Source organism: Panthera tigris, chromosome C1 (genome assembly GCF_018350195.1).
Source record: "Panthera tigris isolate Pti1 chromosome C1, P.tigris_Pti1_mat1.1, whole genome shotgun sequence".
Lineage (NCBI taxonomy): Eukaryota > Metazoa > Chordata > Mammalia > Carnivora > Felidae > Panthera > Panthera tigris.
The window spans coordinates 44,009,261-44,036,126 of NC_056667.1; the positions used below are offsets into that span (position 1 = coordinate 44,009,261).

The following is a 26,866-nucleotide window of genomic DNA, read 5'->3' on the forward strand; positions in this document are numbered from 1 at the left end:
CCACACTGCTGGTTTGGGCATCTCAGTTTGAGATTACTGCTTTCTTTCACAACGATAACTCTCTGCCTAGCTTCTTACACACCTCCAAGACAGTCCCTTCCAGCTCAGGCAGGCATGCTTGTGAAGAGTCCTATGGATGTTGAGCTGAAATCCGGCTCCTGTGACCTTTGACTTTTTGCCTGGGCGGGGCTGTAAGAGACCAGGAACGCTGAGGTTTGTTGACTGGGTTCTGCTGAGGCCTCCAGGGACCACTGGGGAAGGAAGGCTGGAGGGCTCCGTGAGGGCTGGGCTCTTAGCCCTGCCCTGTTTGAACCAAAGTATAAACTCTGTTATACGTTGGACTAAAGGCTTTGGAGAAAAGAGTTCCACATCAGGGAAGAGGTTTGCCTAGTTCAGTCTCTTGCAGTCGTCCACGAAAGACTGGGGTGAGTACTCTGGCACCTAAACCTTATAAAAGTCATATCAGCGTCTAGCAGCCCCCTGGTTGCTTGGGAGGCTAGCAGTTTCTTCCAGTCCAATATGAGGTCCTGCCAGGTTGTGAGAAACCCTGAGCAGGGCAAAAGCTGCCTTTCATGGGCCATGTCACCAGACCTATGTCTCTGGCACAACCTTGCCACCTGGACCACAGATAACGTAACAATGAGTGGGCATCTCACATGGGCAGGCCTGTTGCAACTAGGTAGCTGGTCATCTAATACGTCAGCACGATCAAGCACAGCTAGCTTTTAAAAGAGGAAACTGAGGGGCGCCTGGGTGGCGCAGTCGGTTAAGCGTCCGACTTCAGCCAGGTCACGATCTCGCGGTCTGTGAGTTCGAGCCCCGCGTCAGGCTCTGGGCTGATGGCTCGGAGCCTGGAGCCTGTTTCCGATTCTGCGTCTCCCTCTCTCTCTGCCTCTCCCCCGTTCATGCTCTGTCTCTCTCTGTCCCAAAAATAAATAAAAAACGTTGAAAAAAAAAAAATTTAAAAGAGGAAACTGAGGTTCAGAGAAGGAACAAGCTTACCTAGGTTGCACAGCACTTTTGCTTTAGCAAAAGCAAAAGTAAATAGGATGAGACTTTTCTTGGCTGTGTTAGTTCATCATTAGCACCTGAGAGTGATGGTTTTGGCCATCATGAACCCTACGCAGTGCCTCGTACTGTGAGCCCACAGTGACCCCAGGCATAGCAGCCAGGCCAGGTGAGAGGTGGCTCTGGGAACCCCCTTCTGTTCAGAGCTCACATCCTGAATCCTTGTAATCGTGGGCTCCTCGCTGCCTACCTTGAGCCTGAGCAAGCCTGGGTCCTGCTGTTGGCCCTGCCGTGGTCCCTTGGCCCTAAAGAGAGTTTCACCTTCTCTAACTTGACCCTCAGAACCCCATCCAGGAGCCCACCAGGAGCCCACCCAGAGTTGCCTCGTTAGGGCAAAAGACCCTCCTCTCACCCAGGAAATTCCAAGGGAATTATGAGCTCAGAGTCAGGAATCAGGATCAAAGGCCAGATATTAGAATAAACGATGTTCCTGGTGCTTTTATCGCTTAGGAAATTACAAGGATTTTTAGGAACCCTGTGCCAAGAACTGGGGATAGAGACCAATATATTTTTTTCCTATTACCTCACAGCGCCCCATTACGAACATCATTCCCTAGGTCTGCTCCCTAGGGAACCCCACGGGGAGGAGAGGTGATGGACAGGGCAGGATTCAGCTATTTCTGGGTCCCTTGGGTCAACAATCTTCACACTATTTGTCTTCAGCAGTTCAAGCTGCTATGACAGCCTACCATAGCATGGGTGGCTTAAACAGCAAACATTTATTACTCATCGTTCTGGAGGCCGACAAGTCAAAGATCAAGGTGCTGGCGGATCGGGTATCTGCTAAGAGCCCTCCTCCTGGTTTGCAGATGGACATCCTGTATCCTCAGATGGCAGCGATCAGAAGGAGGGCTAGATCTCTGAGTCTCTTTTTTTTTTTTTTAAACGTTTTTTTAATTTTTGAGACAGAGAGAGACAGAGCATGAACGGGGGAGGGGCAGAGAGAGAGGGAGACACAGAATCGGAAGCAGGCCCCAGGCTCTGAGCCATCAGCCCCGAGCCCGAAGCGGGGCTCGAACTCACGGACCGCGAGATCGTGACCTGAGCTGAAGTGGGACACCCAACCGACTGAGCCACCCAGGCGCCCCTCTGAGTCTCTTCTTATAAGGACACTAATCCCATCCTGGGGTTTCCACCCTCATCATCCAATTACTTTCAAAAGGCCCTGCCTCCCAATACCATCACATCAGGGCTTCAACATACAAATTTTGGGGGTGGGGGGGTGGGGGACACATTCAACCCCTAGCACCATCAAAATACCCCTTCCTAGACCTCAACAAAACCTATTTTCTCAACACAGCTTGTCAGAGCAGTCACTGACATTAATTACAGTAGTCATGCCAGACGAAACCTATAGGCTGTTTAATAACCAAGATAGAACTAGAAGGCATATTTAAAACTTTTTATTTATTTTTGAGAGAGAGGGAGAGACAGAGACAGAGAGACAGTGAAAGTGGGGGAGGGGCAGAGAGAGAGGGAGACACAGAACCTGAAGCAGGCTCTAGGCTCTGAGCTGTCAGCACGGAGCCCGATGTGGGGCTCAAACCCACGAACTGAGCCAAAGTCGGACACTTAACCAGCTGAGCCACCCAGGCACCCCACGAAAGCGTATTTAAAAAATACGTCTACATTTAACTTGCGTAGTCTGATTTTTCTTACGTGAGCCGAGTTTGGAAAACCGATTGCATGAATGTTAGTGCACGGACGCTGCAGGTGTGGGCTGAGGGTCTGTTAAGGCAAGAGGGGCTCCTGGTGGAAGGAACTGCCCTGGAAGGAAGCAGAACGCTCCCTGCCTCCCTTCTCAGCAGACCGTGCGGGAACCCTCACCTCCCGCCCACCCGCTATGTGTGCGGCTCAGCCACGGGGCCTCATTTCACAGCTTCGAGAGCTGTCTCACCTGGCGCTGGCTAAGGCTCTTCCCGGACTTGAGGCTGTGATTAGATGACGGGGTTGCATCCTTCTTTAATAGCTTCCCCGTGGCCTTCAGGCAAATCATTTGCCCTTTCTTGAGCTTCCCGTTCCTGGCCTGAGCAAGTATAAACGGGCCTGCTCTGGGTCCAGGATTAAGATTAAATACGATACTGTGTGTCGTGTGCTGTTCCAATGCAGGGCGACATTTAAGGCGTGAAATACGAATTCTATTTTAAGGAGCCCTAAAGATTTCTCCTCCTTTAAAGAGAATTCACAAAATCCAGATTTGTGAGACACCGAACTGGAAAAGATTTCCGAAGCGTTCTTCCCAAAGAACCTCAGGATGGGACCTTTCGTACCACACGTATTTTAGGAAGACGTCCATCGTGTATATCCACGTGTTTGCCTAAAACATTATTGTCCTGAACGCAGCTCTTACATCTCTGCTCATTTTGGCCTGACAGCCAACTAGGGTGAATCGAAGAGCTCTAGCAAACAGTCCCACGTGCAGTGACTCCGCCACAACGTTCGTTATTTCCTGCCCCCGGAACAGGCGGCGGGCAGTTCCGCACACGGCTACTCAGGGATTCGGGCTCCTTCCTGCTTGTGACTCAGCCACAGCCTATGTGCTGGCTGTCGCTGGAATCCAGCTAATGGAAGGGGAACGTGCCAGAACCTCACGTGGGAGGTCTCTCCCACTTCTCTTCGCATCCCGATGAGCCCAGACGTGAGGACACATCTGAGTGCCAGGGAGGCTGGGGAACACAGCTCCAGCAGCTGGAAGGAAGGGGTTCCAGTGGCCAAGCCAGCACTGTAGCCCAGAGCTCCCGACAACCATGTCTGACAAGCAGTCCCCTCCCTGATCTGAACTACCATCCCTGCTCACCTGGGCCCTTCTTGCTGGTCTCTGGCTTCCACCCTCCCCGCTGTGGTCAGAGGGATCCTACTGAAACCTATGCCAGGTCACGTTGTGACCGATGCCAAACTCGAAAGCGGGTTGGAAAATCGCCCGAGACAAACTTGGCACCCCCCGCCCCCACATTGTCTTTCAGCCCTCATCCCCGGGCATGCAGGTCCAGAGAGGGAAACTGCCCTGGCACTTGAGCCCCAGCCTGACTCCACGTTGTGGTCCCCAAAGCAAGAAACAACAAAGGCTAATTTCCAGGTAACGCTTTTATTTTTTACAGCAGCAGCAGCAGCAGCAGCAGCCACACAGCCACGGGGATGGGAAGTGTTCTAGACAGTGGGCACAGCGCCTGCAGCCAAGAGCCTGTTGGGGGACACCCGCGCCTTGCCCTTTGGTCCCCGTGATCACCGGACAAACAATAACCACACACCATGCACTGCCACGCGCATCCCCACCCCCTCCCTTCCCTTCCAGCAATATCTGATCTATGCATCCTTCCAGCCAAAAAACTCGGGGCTCTGGAGGGGAGAGGCCTACTCCTTCACTTTCCACACCCACCGCACCCCAAACCACCACACGGAGGGACAGTGATGGGACTGGCTGCAGGAAAGTGCCGGTAGCTAGGCTCGCCATGCTTTCCGCGTGCTTGCCCTTTCCGGGCAAGAGATCACTGGAGCAAAACATTAACCTGGGGCTGGCGTGATCCCAAGACCTTCCCCTCCAAGCTCCAGTTTCCAGGGGAGGTCTGCGAAGGGCAGGATTTTGGTTATCCTAGGACTATCTATCATCTAGCATGATACAGGCTGCTGGCATCTCTGGCCACAGTCCCAGTGGCTTAAGGATGGAGACCCCTCTGGTGAAAGGGCAGAGCCTTATTTGATGGGTTACTCTGCTCGGGCAAACCATTCCTCTACAGGAAGTAGGATCATCAGCTTAGCACCGAGTGGGAAGCACAGGGGCCCATATGAGAGCTAAAGCCAGAATTCACATGCTTTGCAGACAAGCTGGAGAATGAGGTTTCTTATTTTGTTTTCACGTTCTGCCCCCCACCCCCCACCCCACCCCCCCCGCCCACGGGCCAAATGGGTAAGGGGGGGTTCCCTTGCCTTCTGAGTGCCATGAATGCGCCCGGCACTCACAGGACCACGCTAAGACAATTTGCAGTGTGTTGAGACTGGCTCCATCAGGATTCTGGCAACTTACAGAGACGGGACAGACACTTCCCTGCAAGCCACAGGTGTGCCTCTCTGAAAGCGACATGACAGCTGGTCTCGGACCCAAGGAAGGACCTTGAGAGACAGCCCAAGTGTTCACTTGGAGGATTTATTTCTCACCTGACCTTCCAGGGGCGCTGCAAGCACACTAAGACAGGCATGTGCTCCCACAGCAGGAGGGCCCGGGGAGGTCTCGGCTGTACCGACAGGGTAAAATGAGGGGCCACAGCTCAGAGGCCTAAATGACCTGCCCACGGTAGCATGGCTTGCTGACAAGGGAGCAGGGACTTAAAGCCAGCCCCTGCCTCTCGGGCAGTGCTCTCTCTCAGAATGTCACCGCCTGGCACAGTTGGCTTAATCCCAGCTCCCCACAAGACACACTTCCTTCTCAGATTCTGGGTCCTCAGCTGAGGCCGGGCGGTTCTTCAGATGGAGTTGCATAAACAATCAAACTTTAACGAGTTGGGAAGGTCCTGGGGAGGCTCCCTTCCTTCTGGAAGGGAAGTGGAGCTGATTTTCTCTGAGCTTAGGATTTGTAAGGCACTGAAATTAACTACAGCTGTGGGTGGGGGAGAACGAAGGGGGATGAGTAGTTGGAGAAATCAAGTTGATGGTCTTTCCTTCCAGCCCCACGGTGAGAATCCTCACCAAGTCTCCATTTTCCTGCTTGGTGTGGTCCACCCCTGAACCGCCACCGCATGCCGCAGAGCAGCGTGGATGCACCCCCACCGTGACTAGGCATGCTCTGGGGACCAGATGAGGCATGGAGGGTTGAGGAGCCAAGGATGGGCCCAGGATCTCCGGACCCAGTTCAGAGCAGGAGCCACTCGCTCCACCTGGGCTAGGGCAGGAGTCCGTGCTGTCTTCTCTGAGGACAAGGTCCTCTCTGAGACGTGGGGGGTGGCTGGGATGGGCCCGCAAACCTAAGCGGGAAGGGGCAAGGGGCAGGGCATTACTAAGGGCGGCAGAGGGAACTTTGGACTGGGACCTTTGGCACAGCACATCTTGGGCCTGCCTGCCCCATCTGTTGCCCTCCCAAGAGCCCAGGGGGAGAGAGGAGCCTTCCTTGTCTCGGCGCGGAGTGCTTCTGGCTGACTGAAGCACCCGCAGTCCAGCTCTGGGGCATCCCTTCAACCCTTCCAGCCAAACCTGCGCCCAGGTGACCTCGCATGGAGACTTCCTGGACCCGGCACTGAATCCGGAGCTCGCCAGTCAGATGAGGTGCTGAATGGGAAGCCACAGTAACCGCCGCTACACGTATCCAGCACCTCCAAGGAGACAGGCGCTCGACCTGGATGACTGTGGCCTGCAGGCGGGTACTGTTGCCCCCTTTCAACGGGCCAAAAGCTAGGTTCAGAGGGGTTGGGTGACTTGCCCGGAGTCACACAGCTAATGAGTGCCGGAACTGGGAACTGGACTCAGGTTGTCTGACTCCAGAGCCCATGTCCTTTGCACTCCACTCGGCCGCCCCTGGGAGCCGCTGGCGTGGTCCGGGTGAGATCTCTGGAGGGGTTTCTTTCTGGAAGGGTGGATCTGGGAGGGCTGGCAAGCTTGTCTGAAGAGAAGATGCCTCCTGCACCTGGGGGATGGGGCCCACCCACATGTCTGTGTCTTTCCGGGCCAGCCCCTGCTCAGTGCCTGGCGGCCTTGCAGATCTTGTCGTACACCTCGGGGAAGGCGTCCTGGCACCCGAGCTGCTCCCGCAGCTTGTGATACAGGGAGCCGTCGAACATCTCCCAGAACTCCTCCCGGCTCATGTAGCAGTCGGCATACAGCATCTGGAACCTGCAGAGCAGAGGAGGGGAGGCTGCAGGGAGGGGAAAAGGACCCGCGAGACCCCAGCTGTCCCCCACGCGTCACACGCCTTGTGGCGTGGGAAGTACTCCTGGAGGACCTCTCGTTCAACCCCCCTACCGAGCTGGTGGTGGAGGGCGGCACAGGGACGCTCGCCCCCATTTTGCCGAGGGGGCCACTGGGCTGCCTTCTTTTCATTTTTTTTTTTTTTTTTTATTGACTGCCCATATGTAAAGGGTACAACTTGACTCAGTGTGACATTTGTATACAACCTTGAAACTGTCACCTCAGTCCAGCCCATGACCGCGGGCCATCACCCCCCAAACTTTCCTCATGCCCCTGTGCCGTCCGTCACCCCCACTGACCCAGGCAGAGCTGCTTTCTGTCCCCATGGATTCTGGACTTTCGTGTAAATGGAATCGTACAAGTCTCCTTTATCCTGGTTTTTGTTTTGAGTGTGTGTGTGTGTGTGTGTGTGTGTGTGTGTGTGTGTGTTTCCCAATCAGCTAATTATTTTGAGATGTGTCTGTGCTCAAGGCATCAAGCGTTTGTCCCAGGCCAGTTTCTGAGCGATGCCGTCCAGGGCCCGGCGTGGCTTTCAAGTCATGAACCCCTCCCTCCTCAGCTGTGCTCTTCCGACCCGGAGCAGCAGCCCCGAACCTATCTAAAACCACAGCGTCATCTGCTCTGGCAGGGGGAGCAGGGTGATGGTGGGGCTCTGGCCCGAGCAGCTGGGGGACGCTGGTGTGTTCATGGGAGGAGGACTGGAGGAAGAAGGGTGAGAAACCCTGCAATCCCACCTCTGTACTTTGGTGAGGTGCTTCCCGAACCAAGGCTGCTGGGGCCTCACGCTCCCTAGGCAGCCAGCCGGTCTGGCCCCGGGACTGATCACCGTGGCCCTTGCTCTACACCCCTGTGGCAGCACTCTGGGGCCGGAGGAAACGCACCACCCTCTGGGCCACTCACCCATGCACGCTTCGGACGAACTTCTCCAACTGCCGCATGCAGGACCTGGCTTCAAAGTGCTTCACCCGCGGCTCCCCATAGGCTCCAATGTCAACATAAAGCTCTGCCTCATCTCCCTTGGGGTGCACCAGGCCCGGCTGGCTGGGCAGGATGAACGGGCACAGCCAGATGGGGTAGACCTGGGTGGACCAGGGAGAGGGGCGTTGGTGCTTTTTCTCCAACAGGTGACAGGCTCACGGCTGGCCCACCCCACCCCACCCCTCCCCAGGGAACCCCCTCTCTGGCTTCACTCCCAATCCCCCAGGCCACAGCCGAGAGCACCTCCATTTCACCGCATTAGTGGACACAATGTGCTCACAGAAGTGCTCATTAGCAGCCCCCATGCCTTTGCTGAGCCATCAGGGCTCCCCATCGGGGCCATCGCTGAGCAGGCCCGTTTTACAGCTGGGAAAACGGAGGCCCAGAGGGCAAGCGTGCCCAGGATCAGTCCCTGCCCCGGCTCACGTGGATATCGTTGTGGAAGGTGTGCACAGCCTGCGACAGGCACTTCATGGGCACCAGCATGTCCTGCACCACGTGGTGCTGCTCGTATAGCTTGCGCAGGGTCTCTCCCTGGGTCAGCTTCAGGAGGGAGATCTTGGGAGGCACCATCCAGCCAAAGAGGTAGCGGAAGATGGGGTTGTTGCCGAAGGGGATGATGTCCTGAAAGACAAAGGCTGGCCATAGAGACAACAGGCCCACGAAGGCTGTGTCTCCATGCGTCAGGGCCAGGTCCTTGGTCCATGCTCGGGGAAGCATGACAGGGCACACTCCTCCAGCAGGAGGGGCACGGTGGTACCCAGGATTTGCCCAACTGGGTCTGGGTTTGATTCTCAGCTCGGACATTTACCCACTGCCGATGGTCTGGGGTGGTTACTTAACCTCTCTGAGCATTGTTTCCTTATCTGTAAAACAGGACTTGAGGGAATAATGAAATACCAACTGGAAGGCACTCAGCCCAGTGCCTGGAGCAAAATAAGGTAGTTATAATTGCTGTTTTTTTGTTGGGGTCAGAGTGGCTGGCACAGAGCAGGCATTTCATAAGTGGTTGAAAAATACATGCTGTTGAACGAGAAGAGTGATATTCAGAGAGCTTAAGCAATTTCCCTGAGGTCACACAGCCAGGGGCGGCTCTCACTGGAGTGGGCAAGGTCTGGCTCAGGGTCATCGACAAGCCCACTAGTTCACAGCATCCCCCGAGAGCCTTCTCTGACTCCCATTCAACGTGTTACCGCTCCCTACCCCTCCATGCACAAAAGCAAGTTCTTCGTCACCTTTCAAGGCCAAGCTTGAGAGCTACCTCCGACCCTAGGCAGAACTAGCCACTTCTCTTCTCGTGCCTGTGGCCCTTCACAGCCTACCCCCCCAAATCGACCACACCTGCGCTGCCCACCAGCTCCTCCAGGGCTCCCACCAGCTGGCAAGCCTGCCCAGCCCCAACAGCGGAGACCTTGGCCCCCAGCTCAGTATCTTCCCCCTCCCCTTGCTCCAAGTCTGTCTTCCCGAGTGTTCTTGTCCACCTGCTACCCCATTCTTGAAGCCAAGGACATTCCTGTCCCCATTCAACAATTAGGAGGTTCCATGCTGGTCGCTGGGGTGATCCCTGTCCCTGTCCTCAGGTGATGAAGAGACAGGCCATGGGACTACTGTGTGGGGAGAGCTGGGACTAAAAGACGCAGGGCCCACATCAGCAGAGGGGTCAGTGGTGGCTTCCCAAAGGAAGCAGGGTGCTGAGTTTGGAGGCTGAGTGACTCCTCCCTCCTCTCCCCTGGAAGCGGCTCTCCCGCTGGCAGCCTGCTCCCATGAGGGAGGGACCCGTCTGCGCTCTGCTCTGCTGTTGGGTCTCAGCACACGACATGGGAGTGCAAGGTGCAGCACGGCTTTCATTGTTCCCTCGCTTGCTTTAGGAAAAGCCACACACGCCCACAGCAGAAATCCCAGCGGTCCAAAGGTCAGGCCTCCTTTCCCGTAGTCCCTCACCCCGTTTCCCCCCTTAGTCCCGACCCCACTTCCTTCCTCCCCGACCCAACTTCTTTCCCCTCCCCAAACACAACCACCATTAGGAATCAGAGACATCTGGTGCACAGACAAGCAGATGGGCTTAAAAAACAACAGCTCACTGGGGAGCCCGGGGGGCTCAGTCAGGTGAAAGGCTGACTGATATCGGCTCAGGTCGTGATCTCAGGGTCGTGGGATCAAGCCCCGAGTTGGGGCTCAGCGCAGAGCCTGCTTGATTCTCTCACTCTGCCCCTCCCCCACTCATTCTCTTCCCCACCTCAAAATAAATAAACAAACAAATAAAGACAGCTCACAAATGGCATCTAACAGCCTCCTGCTCATCACTGTCTCCTGTGCATCAGCACACAGAGAGCCATCACACATGCTTGGTCGTGGGTGCCTAACACCGTACTCACTTGCAGGGACCCACAAACTCGGGCTCCTGGGATAAATCTGGTCCACAGATAACATTTTACTGGGATACAACCAGGCCCATTCATTTACATATTGTCTATATGGGTAGAGGGAGCCTCTAGAGTGACCTCATGGTCCACAAAACCTAACTATTATCCGGCCGTTCACAGAGAATGTTTGCGGATCATTGCTCTCCTATATGGATGTTCCCTGATTTATTTCATCCGTTCCCTACTGATGAGCACTTAGATTATTTCCAGACTATTCCACCAAACGTCCTTTGTATATGTATCTTTGCCCATCTGCATGTTCATTTATCTGTAATATAAATTCCTAGAAGTGGAAAATTCTGGTTCAAAGAGTACATGCAATTTCAATGGATACTATTTCAAGACTTGGTACCATTTTATACCCTCCCAAACAACACAAGAGAGCGCTGTTTCCCCACACTCAGGCCAAACAGTGTTCTCCCACTTCTGCCTCGCCTGTCATCCTGAGGGTGACAGATGAGACTCCTGTAGTCTTGTTCCACCCCGTCTTTAACTACGAGTGGGACCCATCACCTCTCTCACGTTTAAGCGCCTTTTGTATTTTTCCCCTAAAAACAGTCCTTTGTTGCCCGCAAGTGTCAGCTAGAACCATTCCTTTCCCCAAATCTCAACCTCAGAAAAGTTCAAGTTTTAAACAGCATGCCCCGTCCCGCCCTTCTCCTTTCCCACCTGTCCGCACCATCATTCATCTTTTCTGCCTCTGAGTGACCTCAGGTCCCGTGTCCCTGGCTTCACTCCTGGTCCCCTGCTCTTTGCCTGCCCTTGCCTTTTACCTGGGCCCAGCCTACTACTGGCCTGTTCTGCTCTGCTGGGCCCCACTACAGATCCACGGGGCCTGGCCTGAGCCAGGACCCCAAACCTCAAAGGCAGGCCCTGTGGCAATGACGTTCTAAGAAACATGAACAGCCAAGAACCCCATGTAACATTTCCTACTTGTGTTACTTCCCTGTATTAGCCAGCCACTTACGCCGGCTGGCAATGAGGACATAAGAGGGAAGGGAAAGGGGGGGGCTGCTCAGAGTCTCCTTCCTCTTCAGTCCTTCCTTACTTGTTAGTAAGCCGCCCTGGAGTGTTCGTGAAATGTGCATGTCACCGGGAGGGGAGATAAAAATAGCTGAGTTGGTTTTGTGCAGCATTTCTACTGGTCCATTAAGAATGAAATTCATATGCATGAAGAGTTAAACGCTCTTATATTTGTACTTAAAAGATGAATAGTAAAGTCATTCCAATAATTTATTAATTTTTCTTTACTTAGAACATTAAATAGCAAATATTTATGAAGAGAGAGACTGTGGGAGAAAAGAAAAGGCTTTATCATTTAGTGCCTTTGATGGTACTTTTCCCCTGCTTTCTGCACTGGGTCCGGCAGATCATGTAGCTGGCCTTGACCCCAGGTATTGCCGATTAACTGAGCTGGGTGACGGAAGGGCTGGCCCAGGTATGACAGGAACGGACTGGGCAGTTCAGCACCCAGGCCAGGTCATGTTTTGTTGATTAAAGGGTGGATTCAGCAAGGAGGAACTAGGGTATAGGGCTGCCTGGAGGAGGAGGAGTTAACCTCAGGGGAGGGGGAAAAGACTTGCTGGTGACATGGTTTATTACCCCTTCTTTCTAGAAGTCCCAGCTTCTGCAATCCCACTGTCGTGGACACTGTGGTGCTCTACCCAGATGCCCTGTGTGCAAATGTCCATTGTAAATCACCCATCATACAAGATTCTGCCTTTAACTTCAGGCCGGACAGCCACTGCTTAACAGCACAAAAATATAAGACGAACCTCATTATGAATTCGAACTCTGTAATCTTAAAAAACCCACAAATTCTGGGGTGCCTGGGTGGCTCAGTCGGTTGAGCGTCCGACTTTGGCTCAGGTCATGATCTCGCGGGCTGTGAGTTCGAGCCCCGTGTCAGGCTCTGGGCTGATGGCTCAGAGCCTGGAGCCTGCTTGCGATTCTGTGTCTCCCTCTCTCTCTGCCCCTCCCCCGTTCATGCTCTGTCTCTCTCTGTCTCAAAAATAAATAAATGTTAAAAAAAAAAAAAGAAAAGAAAAGAAGCACCCTTCTTCTTGTGGCTGTTTGAGTTACGTGCAGCCCAAAGCATCACAAGTGAGAGACTGAGTGAATGAATGAATGAATGACTCCATCCACTAGTATAAGAAAGCCAACTCCCCTACAATCCAGTTAAAGTCTTATCTTGGAGACTTGGAAAACTGCTTACTCTTCTTAAGAAAGTCAAGGTAATAAGACAATGAAATCTTGACTACCTGAAGTTAGTTTTCTGGATAAACTTTTAGGTGAAAGCGGCACTTTGCAAGGGAAAAGAACATTTTATTAGGGCTTAAATATATATTATTAACGTAATTATTTATTTAATTATTAATTTAATAAATATAATATTAAACTTATAAATATATAAGAACCTCTTATATATATATAAATATATAAGAACCTCTTATATATATATAAATATATAAGAACCTCTTATTAGGGCTTAAATATATATTATTAATTTAATTATTTATTTAATTATTAATTTAATAAATATAATATATATTTATATATTTATATATATAGGGCTTATATATATATATATATATATATATATATATATATATATAAAATAGTCTTAGAGAAGTTTCAGAGTCAAGAAACATTCAGTCCAATCTCCTAAACGTTAGCAAGCATAAGCATAACTTGAAGACCTTTTTAAAAAGCCAATTCCTGGGACTCACCTCTGAAGGTTTAGATGCAGTGGGATGTGTGAGCTCCAGGTTGGGTATAGAGACTACTCAAAAATAAAATCTCTTTAAAAAAAAAGATCGAGGGGCGCCTGGGTGGCTCAGTCGGTTAAGCGTCCGACTTCAGCCAGGTCACGATCTCGCGGTCCGTGAGTTCGAGCCCCGCGTCAGGCTCTGGGCTGATGGCTCAGAGCCTGGAGCCTGTTTCCGATTCTGTGTCTCCCTCTCTCTCTGACCCTCCCCCGTTCATGCTCTGTCTCTCTCTGTCCCAAAAATAAAATAAAAAAAATAAAAAATAAAAAAAAATAAAATAAAAAAAAATAAAAAAATTTTTTTAAATAAAAAAAACAACCCACAAATTCTTTGCTACTCTGGTTGAGCGTGGGCTGGACTTGCTCTAACAAACAGCACAGGGCGGGTGGGGGGGGACTGGCGGAGTGAGGAGACAGGTCATAACAGGCACCAAGGCCCCTGTTGCCTTGTCGTGAGGACACTTGAGCAGCCCACATGGCAAGGAACAGAGGCTTCTTGTCAACAACCGTGCGAGGGAGCCTTCTGGAAAGCAGATCTTCCATCCCTGGGCAAGCCTCCGGATGACGCTTGACTGCAACCCTAAGCCAGAGCCACCCAGATCACTCCCCAATCCCTGACCCTCAGAAAGCTGTGACAGAACCAAACATGAGAGTCATAATCTGGCAGATGTTTTAATGCTCTAAGTTTGGGGTAGTTGCTAATATACTCGATCTCTTACTGAGTTGCGTTACTTTGGAAGACCTGAGCCTCAGTCTCCCCATCTGTAAAGTGGAAAAGAAAGACCAGAGAACTCCCCCTCCCAGGGCTGTGAGGAAGATCAAGATCATGCGAGCACGGGGTCTGGCACAATGGCTAACGCGTGAGGAGCGATTACTGCACGTCACCGCTACCTCTCGGATGCCCTCCCCAGTGTCCTCTGCTGGTCCTCGTTCTCTCGTCTCTGTAATGTCCTTGCTCTTAACAAAGACACTCCCTATGGTGTCTCCCGCATTTGGCAAAACTGCCCGCCAACTGCTGGGCCTTGACACTGTCCGAGGGAGGGCTAACGGAGGTGGGGGAATCCCCGAGGCCCCCGGTCTTGATGACTCTCCATGCCTCACTCCTCCAATTTCTCGCCACGGCCCCATCACATTCGGCCCGAGAGACCTATTAGAACTGACCACCTCCTCCTAGGAGACCACCGGGCTTAATTCCTTTAGGCCTGTCACCCCTGTTTAACCCAGTCACCAGGGGCTTCCAGGTGCCCCGTTACCTGTTACCTGCTACTGCAGTGCAACACCCCCTTGTCTCACAGGCCCTCCCCTGTGCTCTCGTGGTCTGACATCAGCAAAGCCCCCCCGTTCTCAATCTCTTCTCTCAATATTGTCTTCCTCTCCCTGCTCTCAGCTGGAGCCTGGCTGGCCCCTGCAGGCCTCCTCGGCAGTATCATTTCCTCTCCCACGACCATCTGGGGTGGATGGATGTGAGGGAGGGGGCTCATACTGCTTCCTGCTGCCTCATCGGTGCTTCCCGACCGCCGTTCCTCTCCTCCAAAGGGCCTCAGCAACTTTGGTGATAGTTGCACAAGATCACGAAGGTTCTAAATACCACTGAATTCTATACATTAAAATGATTATTTTTAGGTTATATGACTTAGAAAAAAAAGAACCCACGTAGCCCATTTGAGGACCCACGCTCTGGCTCTTCCTCTGCCTGGAACGCTCTCCCCCCGAGCCCTGCCTGGCTTGTCCTCCCCTGCTCAGGTCCCTGCTCACAAGTCACCCCCTGAGAGGCCTTCCTGACACCCCTGTTTCAAATGTCACTTGCTCCTCACTCCTCCATGCACAAAAGCAAATTCTCGCTCACCTTTCAAGGCCAAGCTTGACAGCCACCTCTGACCCTAGGCAGAACTAGCTGCTTCCGCTTCCTGTTCCCGCGGCCCTTCACAGTGCCAGAGTCTGTCAGTTTGGCGAGGCTACTGACCCTCAAGGGCGGAACAGGTGTCTGTTCTGCCAGGTACCTGGCCCCGCGCCCCACTCGGTGGCAGACGGTCGATGCCAGCCTGCTATTAAGTGAGAGCGGTCTGTTCCCCCGGAGAGGAACGACCGTGTCGCCGTGCAACAGGGTGTCTGGTTCCCTGGGACAAAGCTGCTCTTTCCCCCAGGGAGACAGTGCGGTTGCAATGCCAGCCATCCTGGTTCCCTGCCCGGCCGGCCAGGGCAGGCCGGGACTCCTGGGAAACCCGATCCTCACCTGGAGCTCCCAGAAGATGCTGCGGGTGTGGCGGTGGTAGTAGTGTCTCAAGGGAATGTACTCCAGGCCCCCCTCGTTTGCCTTCAGGTAGTTCTCCACGTGCTTGAAGAACCAGGGCTTGTAGTAACTGCCAATACTATTCAGCTGCAATGACAGAGGGCATCGTGTCAGCTACAGACGGGGACCGAACGCCACCAAGGGTGTGACGGTGATACCCGGCTTCGGTTCCGCACCCCTGGCCTTTTCACAGCTTTCATGTCTGTTACCACCCTCGAGACTCCTGAAAACCCAGCGAGGCTGAGCGAAGCGGGTATCCTGTTAGCGGAGCGTGGTCACGCGGTGCGCCCAGGGCCTGACAGCCAGTTCCCGACAGCCTAGAGGGCTCAGCCACCCCTCCCCGCACCGGCTGCTGCCCCTCCTCGCTGGGAAAACGAAAGGGCAAATGTTGAACAACGCACGGCTCCAGGCAGGGAGCACTCTTCCCTCCCGCCAGGCTGACCCCTCGTCACCAGGTCCCGCGACCGACAGCACTAACTGACCGTGGCACTTTCCCTGCCGCCTAGAGCGGGCCTCATGACCCTTTGGGCGCTGCGCTCCCCCAGGCAGCCCCCATCGGTGAAGGACGCTCAGAGAATGAACCTCAAGCTTCCCTGGCACCGGGTCCCGTGGCCCTCAATGCCTGAATTTCATAGGGAGCCAGTCTGCTTCAGTCTTAAATGCTTCAGGACTTCACAAGCCGTGTGCCCTGGGATGACTTAGACTCCCTGGGCCTCACCTTCTTCTCCCAGGAAATGACATCCGGCCAGATGCTTTAGGAGAGAGGCAGGCTGGCGGCCCAGAAGGAGTGCCGGCTCCTGACCTGGGGCCAGACCCTGGCCCAGCCACCCGCCATCTGACCTTGGGCAGGTCACCCTCTCAGCCTATTTCTTCACATGTAAAATGGCAGTAAAAATATAAACTCTGTGGCAGTTTTTCCGTGCTTCTTAGGAATCACACACACACACTGCCCTCGGGCCCCGGGTCAGACCACCTTCTCTAGGGGGTGGGAGAGGCATCTGAGTTTGATGGGGCGGGTGAGGTAAGATCACACCTGGCTGGGGCACAGCAAAGGGTTAGGAGAAAGCAGAGAGTAGAGGCCAGGCAGGAGGTGCAGGATGTTGCCGGGGGACCCTCAGAGAGGTAAAGGCAGGAGCAGAGGCAAGACGAGCAAGCCCCATGGTAGCTCGTGGAGGAGAAGAATCATAACAACGTGCTCCGGGCAGGTGTCACTGGCACCTATGTGTTCGTTCTTTATCCCTTCCACAACCTTGCAAGGCAGAGCCGTCCCCGTCTCGCTGATGAGGACACTGAGAGCCATCAAGGTTGAACAGAGCATCTGAGGCCACAGGGCTGGCAAGAGGCAGAGCAAGGACTCAACCCCTTTCCTTGTTGTGCAACAAGGCGAAACCTGGGCAGCAGAGAACCTTGAATGGCGGACTCTGGGAGTGTGAGCATTGTGAAAAAAAAGAAAAAAAAATCTATTAATATTTTCTCCCAATTCCAAAAGCGACGTAAACGCCTTGTGGACACTGGAAACACTGCAGAAATATGCAACTTGGAAAGAGAAGACCCTTTAGAGCCTCACCCTCCAGAGGAACCTACAAACACCACGGGGTATTCGGTTTTCTTTTCTGCGCATACACACTGATCTGTAAAAATGGGGTCATCCTGTACACTGTTTGCCAATTTGCTTGTTCTCCTTCCAACACACTGGGCGGACGCTGGGCAGGGTTCTTAGCCTCCCCGAGCCTTGCTTTCAGCACTGTATACTTCCTCCAGCAAAATGGAGCCATTACCCGCCCTGGAGTGGTTGGGAGACGAGAAGAGACAACGTGGCAAGTGCCCGGCACGGCGCCCGCGCACAGGGCACAGCAGTCAACGTGAATGATGCTAAATTATAACACTGAACTAGGAGTCAGAGACCTGAATTTAAATTTGCCCCATGCTAGCTGGGTGGACTCAGAGAAGTCTCTTTCCCTCTCTGAGCCTCGTTTCTTTGTTTAGAGAGGGAACTGTACCAGATGATTTTCAGTCCTTTACAATTTTAAAATGTTTTAAGTATACCGGTATAGATCAGGAGGCTGAAGAGTACCTATCCTTCGTTGTACTTTCAGATATTCTTCCCTTCACAGACAAAAGATATTCATGGCTACATGAACTAAAATAAGGAAAGACTGGAAGCAACTTATTTCCAATTGTGTGGCGACGGTTTAGTAAATGACAGGGCATTAGCTCAACACAATGTTCAGCAGTCATGAAATGACCGTTTTGAAGGCAACGTAACTGCGTGGAGAAATGCATACATCACACTAAACCAGAAAATGCCGATTTGAACAGGCGACCACAGCTGAGGACAAACAAACTGAAAAACCGGACAAAGAGATGTTCTAACCTCGAACGTGACCCGAAAGCTGCAAAATAAAACGAGATGCTATTTTTAACCCTATCAGATTGGCCAAAATGAAGGCGCGATCCTATCCAGTGCTGGCAAGAAGGTGGGGGAAAGGCACTGTCACACGCCGTCACCAGAAGCGGACAGAAGCACAACTTTCCTGAAGGGCTGTTTGCTTGTAGCTGTCAGTATTTAATATGCTCAAACCCTTAAGTCAGGAATTCCAAATTTTGGACTCAATCCCACAGAACTGCTTGCACAAGAGGCCAAGGAGAGATGGCAGAGAATCTTTGATGCAATCTTATTTGTAAGAGCAAAACACCTGAAGCAGGATAAATGTTCATCGCTGAGCAATGGGTTGGGTCAAATATTTACATGCAATCGCGGGACACCATGGCATGAAAGGAGGGCACGTCCACGTGCACACGAGCACACACCTTGAAGAATGCTCAGGGATGGGGTGCCTGCGTGGCTCAGTCGGTTGAGCGTTGGACTCGTGATTTCGGCTCAGGTCGTGATCTCTTGGTTTGTGAGTTTAAGCCCCGAGTCGGGCCCTGCACCGTTAGTGCAGAGGATTCTGTCTGCTTAGGATTCTCTCTCTCCCTCTCTCTCTGCCCCTCCCCGTGCACTCTCTCTTTCTCTCAAAAAAAAAAAAAAAAGAATGCACAGTGTTACAAGTAGCTGCTCTGGGAGTGAGCCTGGGTAAAGAGACCCACTTTAACTTTTCCTTTTTCTTTATACACTTCAATATTGTTATGGGTAGAATAACATATTCTAGACAGGTTGGGTCTTTTCCTTCCTTTCACTCATTTACACTTTCCAAGTCTCTCAGGAATACAAATCCCGAAAAAGCTGCTATTAAAAATTATAGATTAGGGGCGCCTGGGTGGCGCAGTCGGTTAAGCGTCCGACTTCAGCCAGGTCACGATTTCGCGGTCTGTGAGTTCGAGCCCCGCGTCGGGCTCTGGGCTGATGGCTCAGAGCCTAGAGCCTGTTTCCGGTTCTGTGTCTCCCTCTCTCTCTGCCCCTCCCCCGCTCATGCTCTGTCTCTCTCTGTCCCAAAAAAAAAAAAAAAAAAAAAATTAAAAAAAAAAAATTATAGATTAAACTTAGGCTATCAATCCAGATTCCGAGGCATCAAATCCATCCTTCAAATCTCGGTTCTGCATTGGGGGATGTTTACGTGACTTCTCAGAGCCTCGGTTTCCTCATGTATATAGTGGGGTTGCAGTGAAGATAAAGGTTACACCTATCAAGAGACACACACGTATCTGGCAGGGGGTCAGGGCAGAGTAAATGGATGCTTCCATCCCTCAGACAGCTCTGACTTTAATTTTTTTTTTTTTTTACATTTATTTATTTTTGAGAGACAGAGACAGAATGAGCGGGGGAGGGACAGAGAGCGAGGGAGATCCAGAATGTGAAGCAGGCCCCAGGCTCTGAGCTTTCAGCACAGAACCGTGAGGTCGTGACCCGAGCTGAAGTCGGACGCTTAACTGACTGAGCCACCCAGGGGCCCCAGACAGCTCTGACTTTAGATCTCAGGGTCCAAACCCCAGGTGGGCTGACCAAGGCCACAGCCTCAAAGAATGTGCTGCCAGGGTCAGGGTGGGGGAACAGGCTCAGCCCCAGCCCACCCAGGCCTTCCTTCTCCCCGGGCCTTGGTCCTTGGTCCTTGGTCCTTGGCAGCTGACACCCTGGCCTACCTTGCTGGGCTCTGCCTCGTCTGTCATGACCCCTGTCATGATGACGGCCTCATCCAGGGAGTAGAGCAGTCCTTCCACGAAGTGGTTCTCCGGCCGCTGGGACTCACGGGTGAACTTGTCACAGATAGCCTCCAGGCCACGCACTGGCTCAAACCTCAGCTTGATGTACTTCTTGGCGGGGATGATGCGGATCTCGGCGGCCACCAGGAAGCCCAGGGTCCCACAGGACCACGGCACAGCGTAGAACAGGTCTGAGTTTTCCGACTGTGAGTCAGAGTCAACACATGCTGAGAGGCTGAATCCCCGGACCCCACGCCATGGCACACAGCCAACGGGGTGCAAAGGACCCAGGGCCTCGGCTAAGTTCCTGCTGTCACTATCTCATCGTGTGAACCCGAGTAAGGAGCCCAGAAACATCAAAATGGGCCATTCCTCAAACCTACAAGGCTTTCGCAGTCCATTAGCTGTGAAATCCAACCTCCTCCTACCCCACCCCCCAGCCCCGCCCTGGCAGCCCAGAGCACTCACATTCCCACTTGAACAGTAAGGAAAGTGAGGCTCTAAGAAGTGGCATGGCTTCCCATGTGACCCGAGGCATCCCACAAGTCAGCACAGGGATACCACGGCTCAGGCAGGGTCACCTAAGTCCCGACCCAGCGTTCTTCCCGCAAGACCTCATCTGGTTCTGCAATCCGCTTCTAACCTTATCATTTCTCGTTTCGGTATTTGTCTTGGAGACTGCTCATCTGGTCATTCTAATTCAGATTCTTTGGTTTTAACCAAGCGCTTTTTGAAAACGTCTAGCTTTGTCTGGCCCTTACCCAAGAGGACAGTCCCGTGGGGTCACTGCTCATGCTGTATGCACTTGGTGCGGGCGGGGTGGGGTGCATTGGGGCAGGGGACTGGAGCGGGGGAGCTCGGCAGCAGGCTGGCAGAAGTCTCTGCAACAGTGGACGTGGGCCATCTGGGCCCCCGCCTCGCTACACTGTCAGACAGCAGCTGTAATAACTGGGTATCTGCCGGGTACCCAGCCTCTACATTAGGAGCTTCACATCTGGCATCTACCATCAGCTCCTGATGATGCATTTGTCAGGTGAGGAAAATGGGCCTCAGAGAAGGGGAGTGATTCTCGAATGTTCGTCTCCTTTCTCTGCTGGTAATAAACAAGGTTGGAAGGCTGGGCCCAGGCAAGTGTTTCAGAAAACGTGCTGAATTGGTGTGAATCCTTGTCTGAGACCAGTGCTCTCAAGCCTGCCCCGGACTCTCTTCCGTGGGACCACCGACCCTGGTCACTCTCTGAACCATCTTCCTTTAAAGAGTCACTCTGTCCCTACCATCCAGGGGCCCCTTAGATAGGCTTGGCAATCTGAGTTTGTTTAAAGTCTCAATCCTGTCCCGCTCATTAGGGTAAAACACCTTAAATGTTTGCATCCCACTCCGGGCAGAATTATCTTTTATTTTTTCCAAACCACCCCTCTTGCCACTTTCAGTTAGACCTCACAGCATATGGCATAGAGCTTTGTGGCTCAGGCCTGACTTCCCTGAGAGAGGCAGAACGGAGTGATAAATTGTTAAGGGCATTGATCTGGGCGCCTGATATTCTGGGTTTGAATCCCAGCTGTGTGGGATTTCCTCGCTGTGTGTCCCAGGAAGGTTTATCAACCTCTTTGTGTTTTAGTTTCCTATCTATAAGATGTGACTAATAATGTTACCTCAGGAAGTTATCGAAGGATTAGATGGCTTAATACATATGAAGCATTTATAATAGTATTTGAGCACGTGTAAGGGGCTATATCAATCTTTGTGATTATTATGAATACAGACCCAGACCGAAAAGGTGTGTTTGAAGTGAAGCATCCCCAGGGTCCCTCCCTCCCCAACCCCTGGACCCTTGATGCCCAGGGCAGGCTGGTGGGATGTCCCCCGTCTCTGAACTCACCGGTGTGCATCGCACAAAGCTGCCGTCAGCCAGGACCAGCTCGTAGGCGGTGCAGATGTGTTGGAACAGACCGTACTTGTGCGATGATGACTCAATGCCCGTGCCCATGATCAAGCCCCCTGCAGAGACACGTGTGTTAGCCAGGCAGAGCTGCGGGGTGTAGGTTCAAGGGGGATTGGGTAAAGGGCACTTCATGGGAGCTGGAGTTGCTCACAGCACAAGGGAGACGTGACAGGGCTGGCTGCTTGGGATAGATTTCCCATCTCTTTGGATCTGGAGAGGAGAGGGAAGGAGGAGCTAGGACAGGACCTGAGGGCTTTCCCAGCGTAGGGGAACGGATGTGAGAGCCTGTGAAAGGCGTTCACACCCTCACCTCTGGCCAGACCCAGCTTAGAAAACCATGTTCATTCATCTTAAGAGGGACCTTGATGAAAAGGGGGGTTGTCTGGGTGGCAGGATGCCGTGCTCTGTGGGAATAGTTACAGGAGCTAAAGGTGTTTGCCCTGGAAAGGAAAAGCTTTGGGGATCATGAATCCTGAGGAAGAAGAGAGAGACTAGACTTATTGTGTTCACTCTACAAGGCAGAACTGGAATAACAGACATGAGTCACAGGGACGCAGATTTGCACCAGAGAGGAGAAGGTGCTGCCTAATAACCTGAGCTGCTCAGAGATGGAAAGGTAGGCAGCGAACGCCCTGCCTTTGGGGCTAGGTGGAAAGAGATGGTGGTTTCTGTCACGGATGGAATAGTGGCGGCCCCTGAACCAACACGGTGCCTCAGCTCTGACCCTATAGTCCTCACCCACTGTGAGGTCATCCAGCTCGGGCAACACAGGCAGGGTCCAGCCAATGGAGGTCAGCAGGGAAGTCACCTGACCCATGGTCACCAAGGGTTCCACACGGACAATCTGTTGATACAAGAAGAGAGACCCTGGGTCACAAGGAGGCTGCAAGGGCCACTGGGGGCTTCTCCACACAGAAGGTATCATCCCAAATCTTCTCACACAATCACACAAGATTTCTACATGCCGCTTATGGCCTCCTTCTAGAATATGACACTAGCTTTCGTTACAGTGAATGGGGTTTCTGGTGCTGGGTTTGCTAGTGTTTAATCTCGTCCTTTCAAATATCGTTACACTTAATACTTAGATTATTTTTCTTTGAGATTATAGAAGAAGTGCTCATTTATTTGAAAGAAACAGCATATATGATGCAGACAAAAATCATCCATCCTACTTCTTCGTGTCATCCTAGCTATCAGTGTTAATACTGGAGTGTGTTTACTTTCAGTCTTTTTCCACAGCATGTATGGCTATTTTGCATGTCGTAATGTAACGCACACATAACACACAAATTCAGGCACGCATACACATATTTTTCTGCTTTGCTTTTTAAAATTTAACACTATGACCATCATCCCTTGCCATTAAATATTCTTGGAAAACACAATTTTTAATAGACACATTAACATGCCAACGTGTACTTCTGCTTCTAGTCCAGATGGAGCAACAGGGACCAGATTTACCCTGCTGCCTGAAAGCAGGAAGCAGACAAAATAAGCAAAACGAGAGTTTCAACATCGTGGACATTGGGCAATGATGTTAATGACCCTGGGAGGCAGGAAACAAAGGGAGCTCTGTGAACGCCCAGCCTAATTCCCTGGAATCAGGCAGTGCAGGGAGGGGAAAGGCAGTGGAGCCCAGTGAACTCTGTGTTGAGAGCCGCAGAAGACCAAGGTGAATCGAGTTTGCAGGACAGAGCACTGGAGGGGAGAACGGCACAGAGAAAACTTCGAAGAACCGCAAAGGATCCCTACCGAGCGTTCAATGAAGTATGATCAGTGCATACACGTAAGGAAGTTACCTGAGGCTGAGGCTCGGGAAAGTGGCAACAATGCCAAGGGCTTGCCCAGGGAAGGAAAGAATATCTGTTCTCACAAGGCAGACTGGAGAACCTCAGGGTTCATAAGGCAATGGGGAGAGTATGACCTTGCCTCAGCAATGGGGAAGAACTATCCTTAGATTACCCGCTGCTTTGACCCCACCTGAAAAATCCAGACTCAAGAGGATCAAACTATTTCCCAGTAACATAGCTGTGTCCCAGAACAAAGCTCAAGAAGAGTTACAGGAACACAAAAATATTCAGCACCCAACAAGGTAAAATTCACAATGTCTAGAACCCAGTCGAAGTTTACCAGGTATGCAAAGAGGCAGGAGGATTTGACTCATAAAAGGAGGAAAATCAATCAATCTGTTTTGATAAAATAGGCCCAGATTTGGCAGAGATATTAAAATTAGCAAACAAGAACATTACCATAATTGTTATAAACCAGTAATTATATTACTATATTCCCTATATTCAAAAAATTAAGTAGAGATGTTAAAAAGACAGTAAAAAGATCCTAATCAAACTTCTAGAAATGAAAACAACATTGGAGATGAAAGATACACTGGCTGGGATCAACAGCAAAGTAGACACTGCAGGAAAAAAGAGCAGTGCACTCAAGGACACAGCAATTCGAACTCTCCTAAAGGAAACACCCAAAGAAAAATTTTTTTACAATGTTTACAGTGTATCAGTGAGCTGAGCCCTGGAACAACTTTAAGAGGTCTCATAGATGTGTGACAGTCCTCAAAGGAGAGCAGGAGACAGAAAAAAACACTTGAAGAAATAATGACCCCCACATTTTCCAAATTTGGTGAAAATTATAATGGATCCCAAGCATAAGAGTTAGGAAAAAAAACTATACCAAGGGGCATCATAATAAAATTGCTCAAAACTAATGATAAAATCTTAGAAGCAGCCCGAAATAAAAAAGACATGTTCCACGTAGAGGAACAAAGATCAGAATGAGAGGTTGCTTTGTTGGAAACAATGCAGGAAAGAAGACAGTGAAGCATCTTTAACTTACAGCGAAAAAAAACCCTATCAGTCTAGAATTTCATACCCAGTGAAAACAACTTTCAAAAATGAAGGCAACCTAAAATGTGTTAGGATGGATTATCAAAAAACAAAACAAACAAAAACCTGGAAAATAACACGTGATGGTGAAGATGTGGAGAAATTAAAACCCTGGTGTACTGTTGGTGGGAATGTAAAATGGTATAGCTGCTGTGGAAAACAGTATGGCAGGTCCTCAAAAAAGATTAACCATAGAATTACCATACGATCCAGCAATCCCACTTTTGGCTATATACCCGAAAGAATTGAATGCGGGACTTGAAAAGGTATTGGTACATCCACATTCCTAGTGGCAGTATTCACAATAGCTAAAACATGGGAACAACCCAATGTCCATCAACACATTAATGGATAAGCAAAATGTGGTGTCTGTATACACACACACACAATGAAATATTGTTCACCCTTTAAAAGGAAGAAAATTCTGCAATATGCTATAAGATGAATGAACCTTAAGGACATTACACTAAGCAAAATAGATAGGCACAAAAAAACAAATACTGTATGATTCCACTTATGAGGTACACTGAGTAGCCAAAATCACAAAGATAGAATTTGTTCAGTGTATGCTGAGAAACAGTTAAGATGACTGTGGCGCCTGGTGGGCTCAGTCTGTGGAGCATGTGGCTCTTGATCTCAGGGTCGTGAGTTCAAGACCCATATTGGGCATGGAGCCTACTTAAAAAATATGGTTTGGCAACTGGGTGTGTCTGCTGGTTAAGCGTCTGCCTTGATTTCAGCTCAGGGTCGTGAGACCAAGCCCTGCATTGGGCTCCACGTTGGGCATGGAACCTGCTTAAGATTCTCTCCCTCCCTCTCTCTCTCTGCCCCTCTCCCCACCGACAACAAAATAGGTTAAGATGAGAAATTTTATGTTATATGTAGTTCCCCAAAATAAAAAAGAAATGTAAAGGAAATGAAGGCAAAAACAAGAAAAATATTTTCAGACATTACAATAGCTAAAAGCTTCATCACCAGCAAAATCACCACACAAGAAATGTTGAAGGAATTCCTTCAGGCAGAAAGAAAATGAAACCAGATGGAAACACAAGGGAATGAAGAAATGGTAACTACATCGGTAAGTATATAAGATTTTTTCTTATTATTTATATTTCTTCGAAAGATAACAGACTTTTAAATAATAATGTACTCTGGGGTTTTCAACATATAAAAGTATGACAACGATAGCACAAAGGTGGAAAGAAGAGAACCGGAAGTACTTTAATGCAAGACTCTTACAATATACATGACATAGGATGCTATCATTTGAAGGTAGACTGGGCTAAGTAAAGTGCAAACTATAAATCCTAAAACAACCGCCAAAAGAACAAAACATAAAGTTACAGGTAAGCCAACCAAAGAGTTAAAACAGGATTACAAAAATGATTCCATAATCCAAAAGAAGACAAAAAAAAAAAAAAAAAAATAGAAAATAGGAACAAAGAACAAAGGGACAAATAGAAGACAAAGAACAAGGTGACAGATTTAAATCAAACCTTATTGATAATGGCATTAAATAAAAATGGCTTTAACGTCTCAATTAAAAGGCAGAGATTGTCAGATCAGATTAAAAAGCAATATCTAACTATATGTTGCCTGTAAGGAGCACGCTTTAAATATAAGTGGACACCATGCTACCACTAGTCAAGAGAGAGATGAAATGACTTTATTAATCATATCAGATAAAGTAGATCTCAAAGAAGATAACTAGGAATAAAATCAGTCATTTCATAATGATAAAGGGATTCATCAAGAGGACATAAATCATTCAATCAAGAGGACATAAAAATCCTAAACATTTATATACCTATTAGCAGAGCTTCAAAATACATGAAGCAAAACCTGACGGAGCTCTAAGAGAACTAAATCCACAATCACAGGCAGAGATTTCAATATCTCTCTTTCAATAATTGATAGCACAGAGAGAAGATTTGTAAGAATATAGAAAGCTTGGAACAACAAACTTGAATCAACAAACTTGACCTAACTGACATGCCACCCTAAAGAGCAGAGTATGTGTTAAAAAAAATGCACATGGAACATTTTCTGGGCATAGCCCATATTCTGGGCAATAAAGTAAGTCTCAGTAAGCTGAAAAGGATTCTAATCATATAAAGTATGTTTTCTAACCATAACCGAATTAAATTAGAAATCGGTAATAGAAAGATCTCTGGGAAATTCCCAAATATTTGGAAACTGAATAACATGCTTCTAAATAACCCATGAGTGAAAGCAATATCAAAAGGAAAACCAGGGATGCCTGGGTGGCTCAGTCGGTTGAGTGTCTGGCCCTTGATCTCAGCTCAGGTCATAATCCCAGGGTCGTGGGATTGAGCCCCACGTCAGACTCTGCACTGAGCGTGGAGCCTGCTTAACATTCTCTTTCCCTCTCTCTCTGCTTCTCGCCTGTGCACACGCTCACTCCCTCTCTTAAAAAAAAGAAAAAAGAGAAACCAGAAAGTATTTTGA

At 50.4% G+C, this 26,866-nt stretch overlaps 1 protein-coding gene across 1 annotated transcript in view; it reads right to left on the reverse strand.

The window, feature by feature from the left end:
• Positions 1-5,190: 5,190 nt before the first annotated feature.
• The window catches only part of DHCR24 (24-dehydrocholesterol reductase), a 28,422-nt gene continuing 6,746 nt past the window's right edge, over positions 5,191-26,866 (reverse strand). The window contains exons 3-9 of the mRNA XM_042997307.1: positions 22,239-22,344; positions 21,438-21,556; positions 19,499-19,762; positions 15,362-15,505; positions 8,365-8,562; positions 7,861-8,039; positions 5,191-6,885 (exon numbers count right to left, since the gene is read on the reverse strand). Coding sequence (XP_042853241.1) covers positions 6,732-6,885; positions 7,861-8,039; positions 8,365-8,562; positions 15,362-15,505; positions 19,499-19,762; positions 21,438-21,556; positions 22,239-22,344 — 1,164 coding nt within the window. The 3' untranslated portion in view covers positions 5,191-6,731. The remainder of the gene's footprint in view (positions 6,886-7,860; positions 8,040-8,364; positions 8,563-15,361; positions 15,506-19,498; positions 19,763-21,437; positions 21,557-22,238; positions 22,345-26,866) is intronic.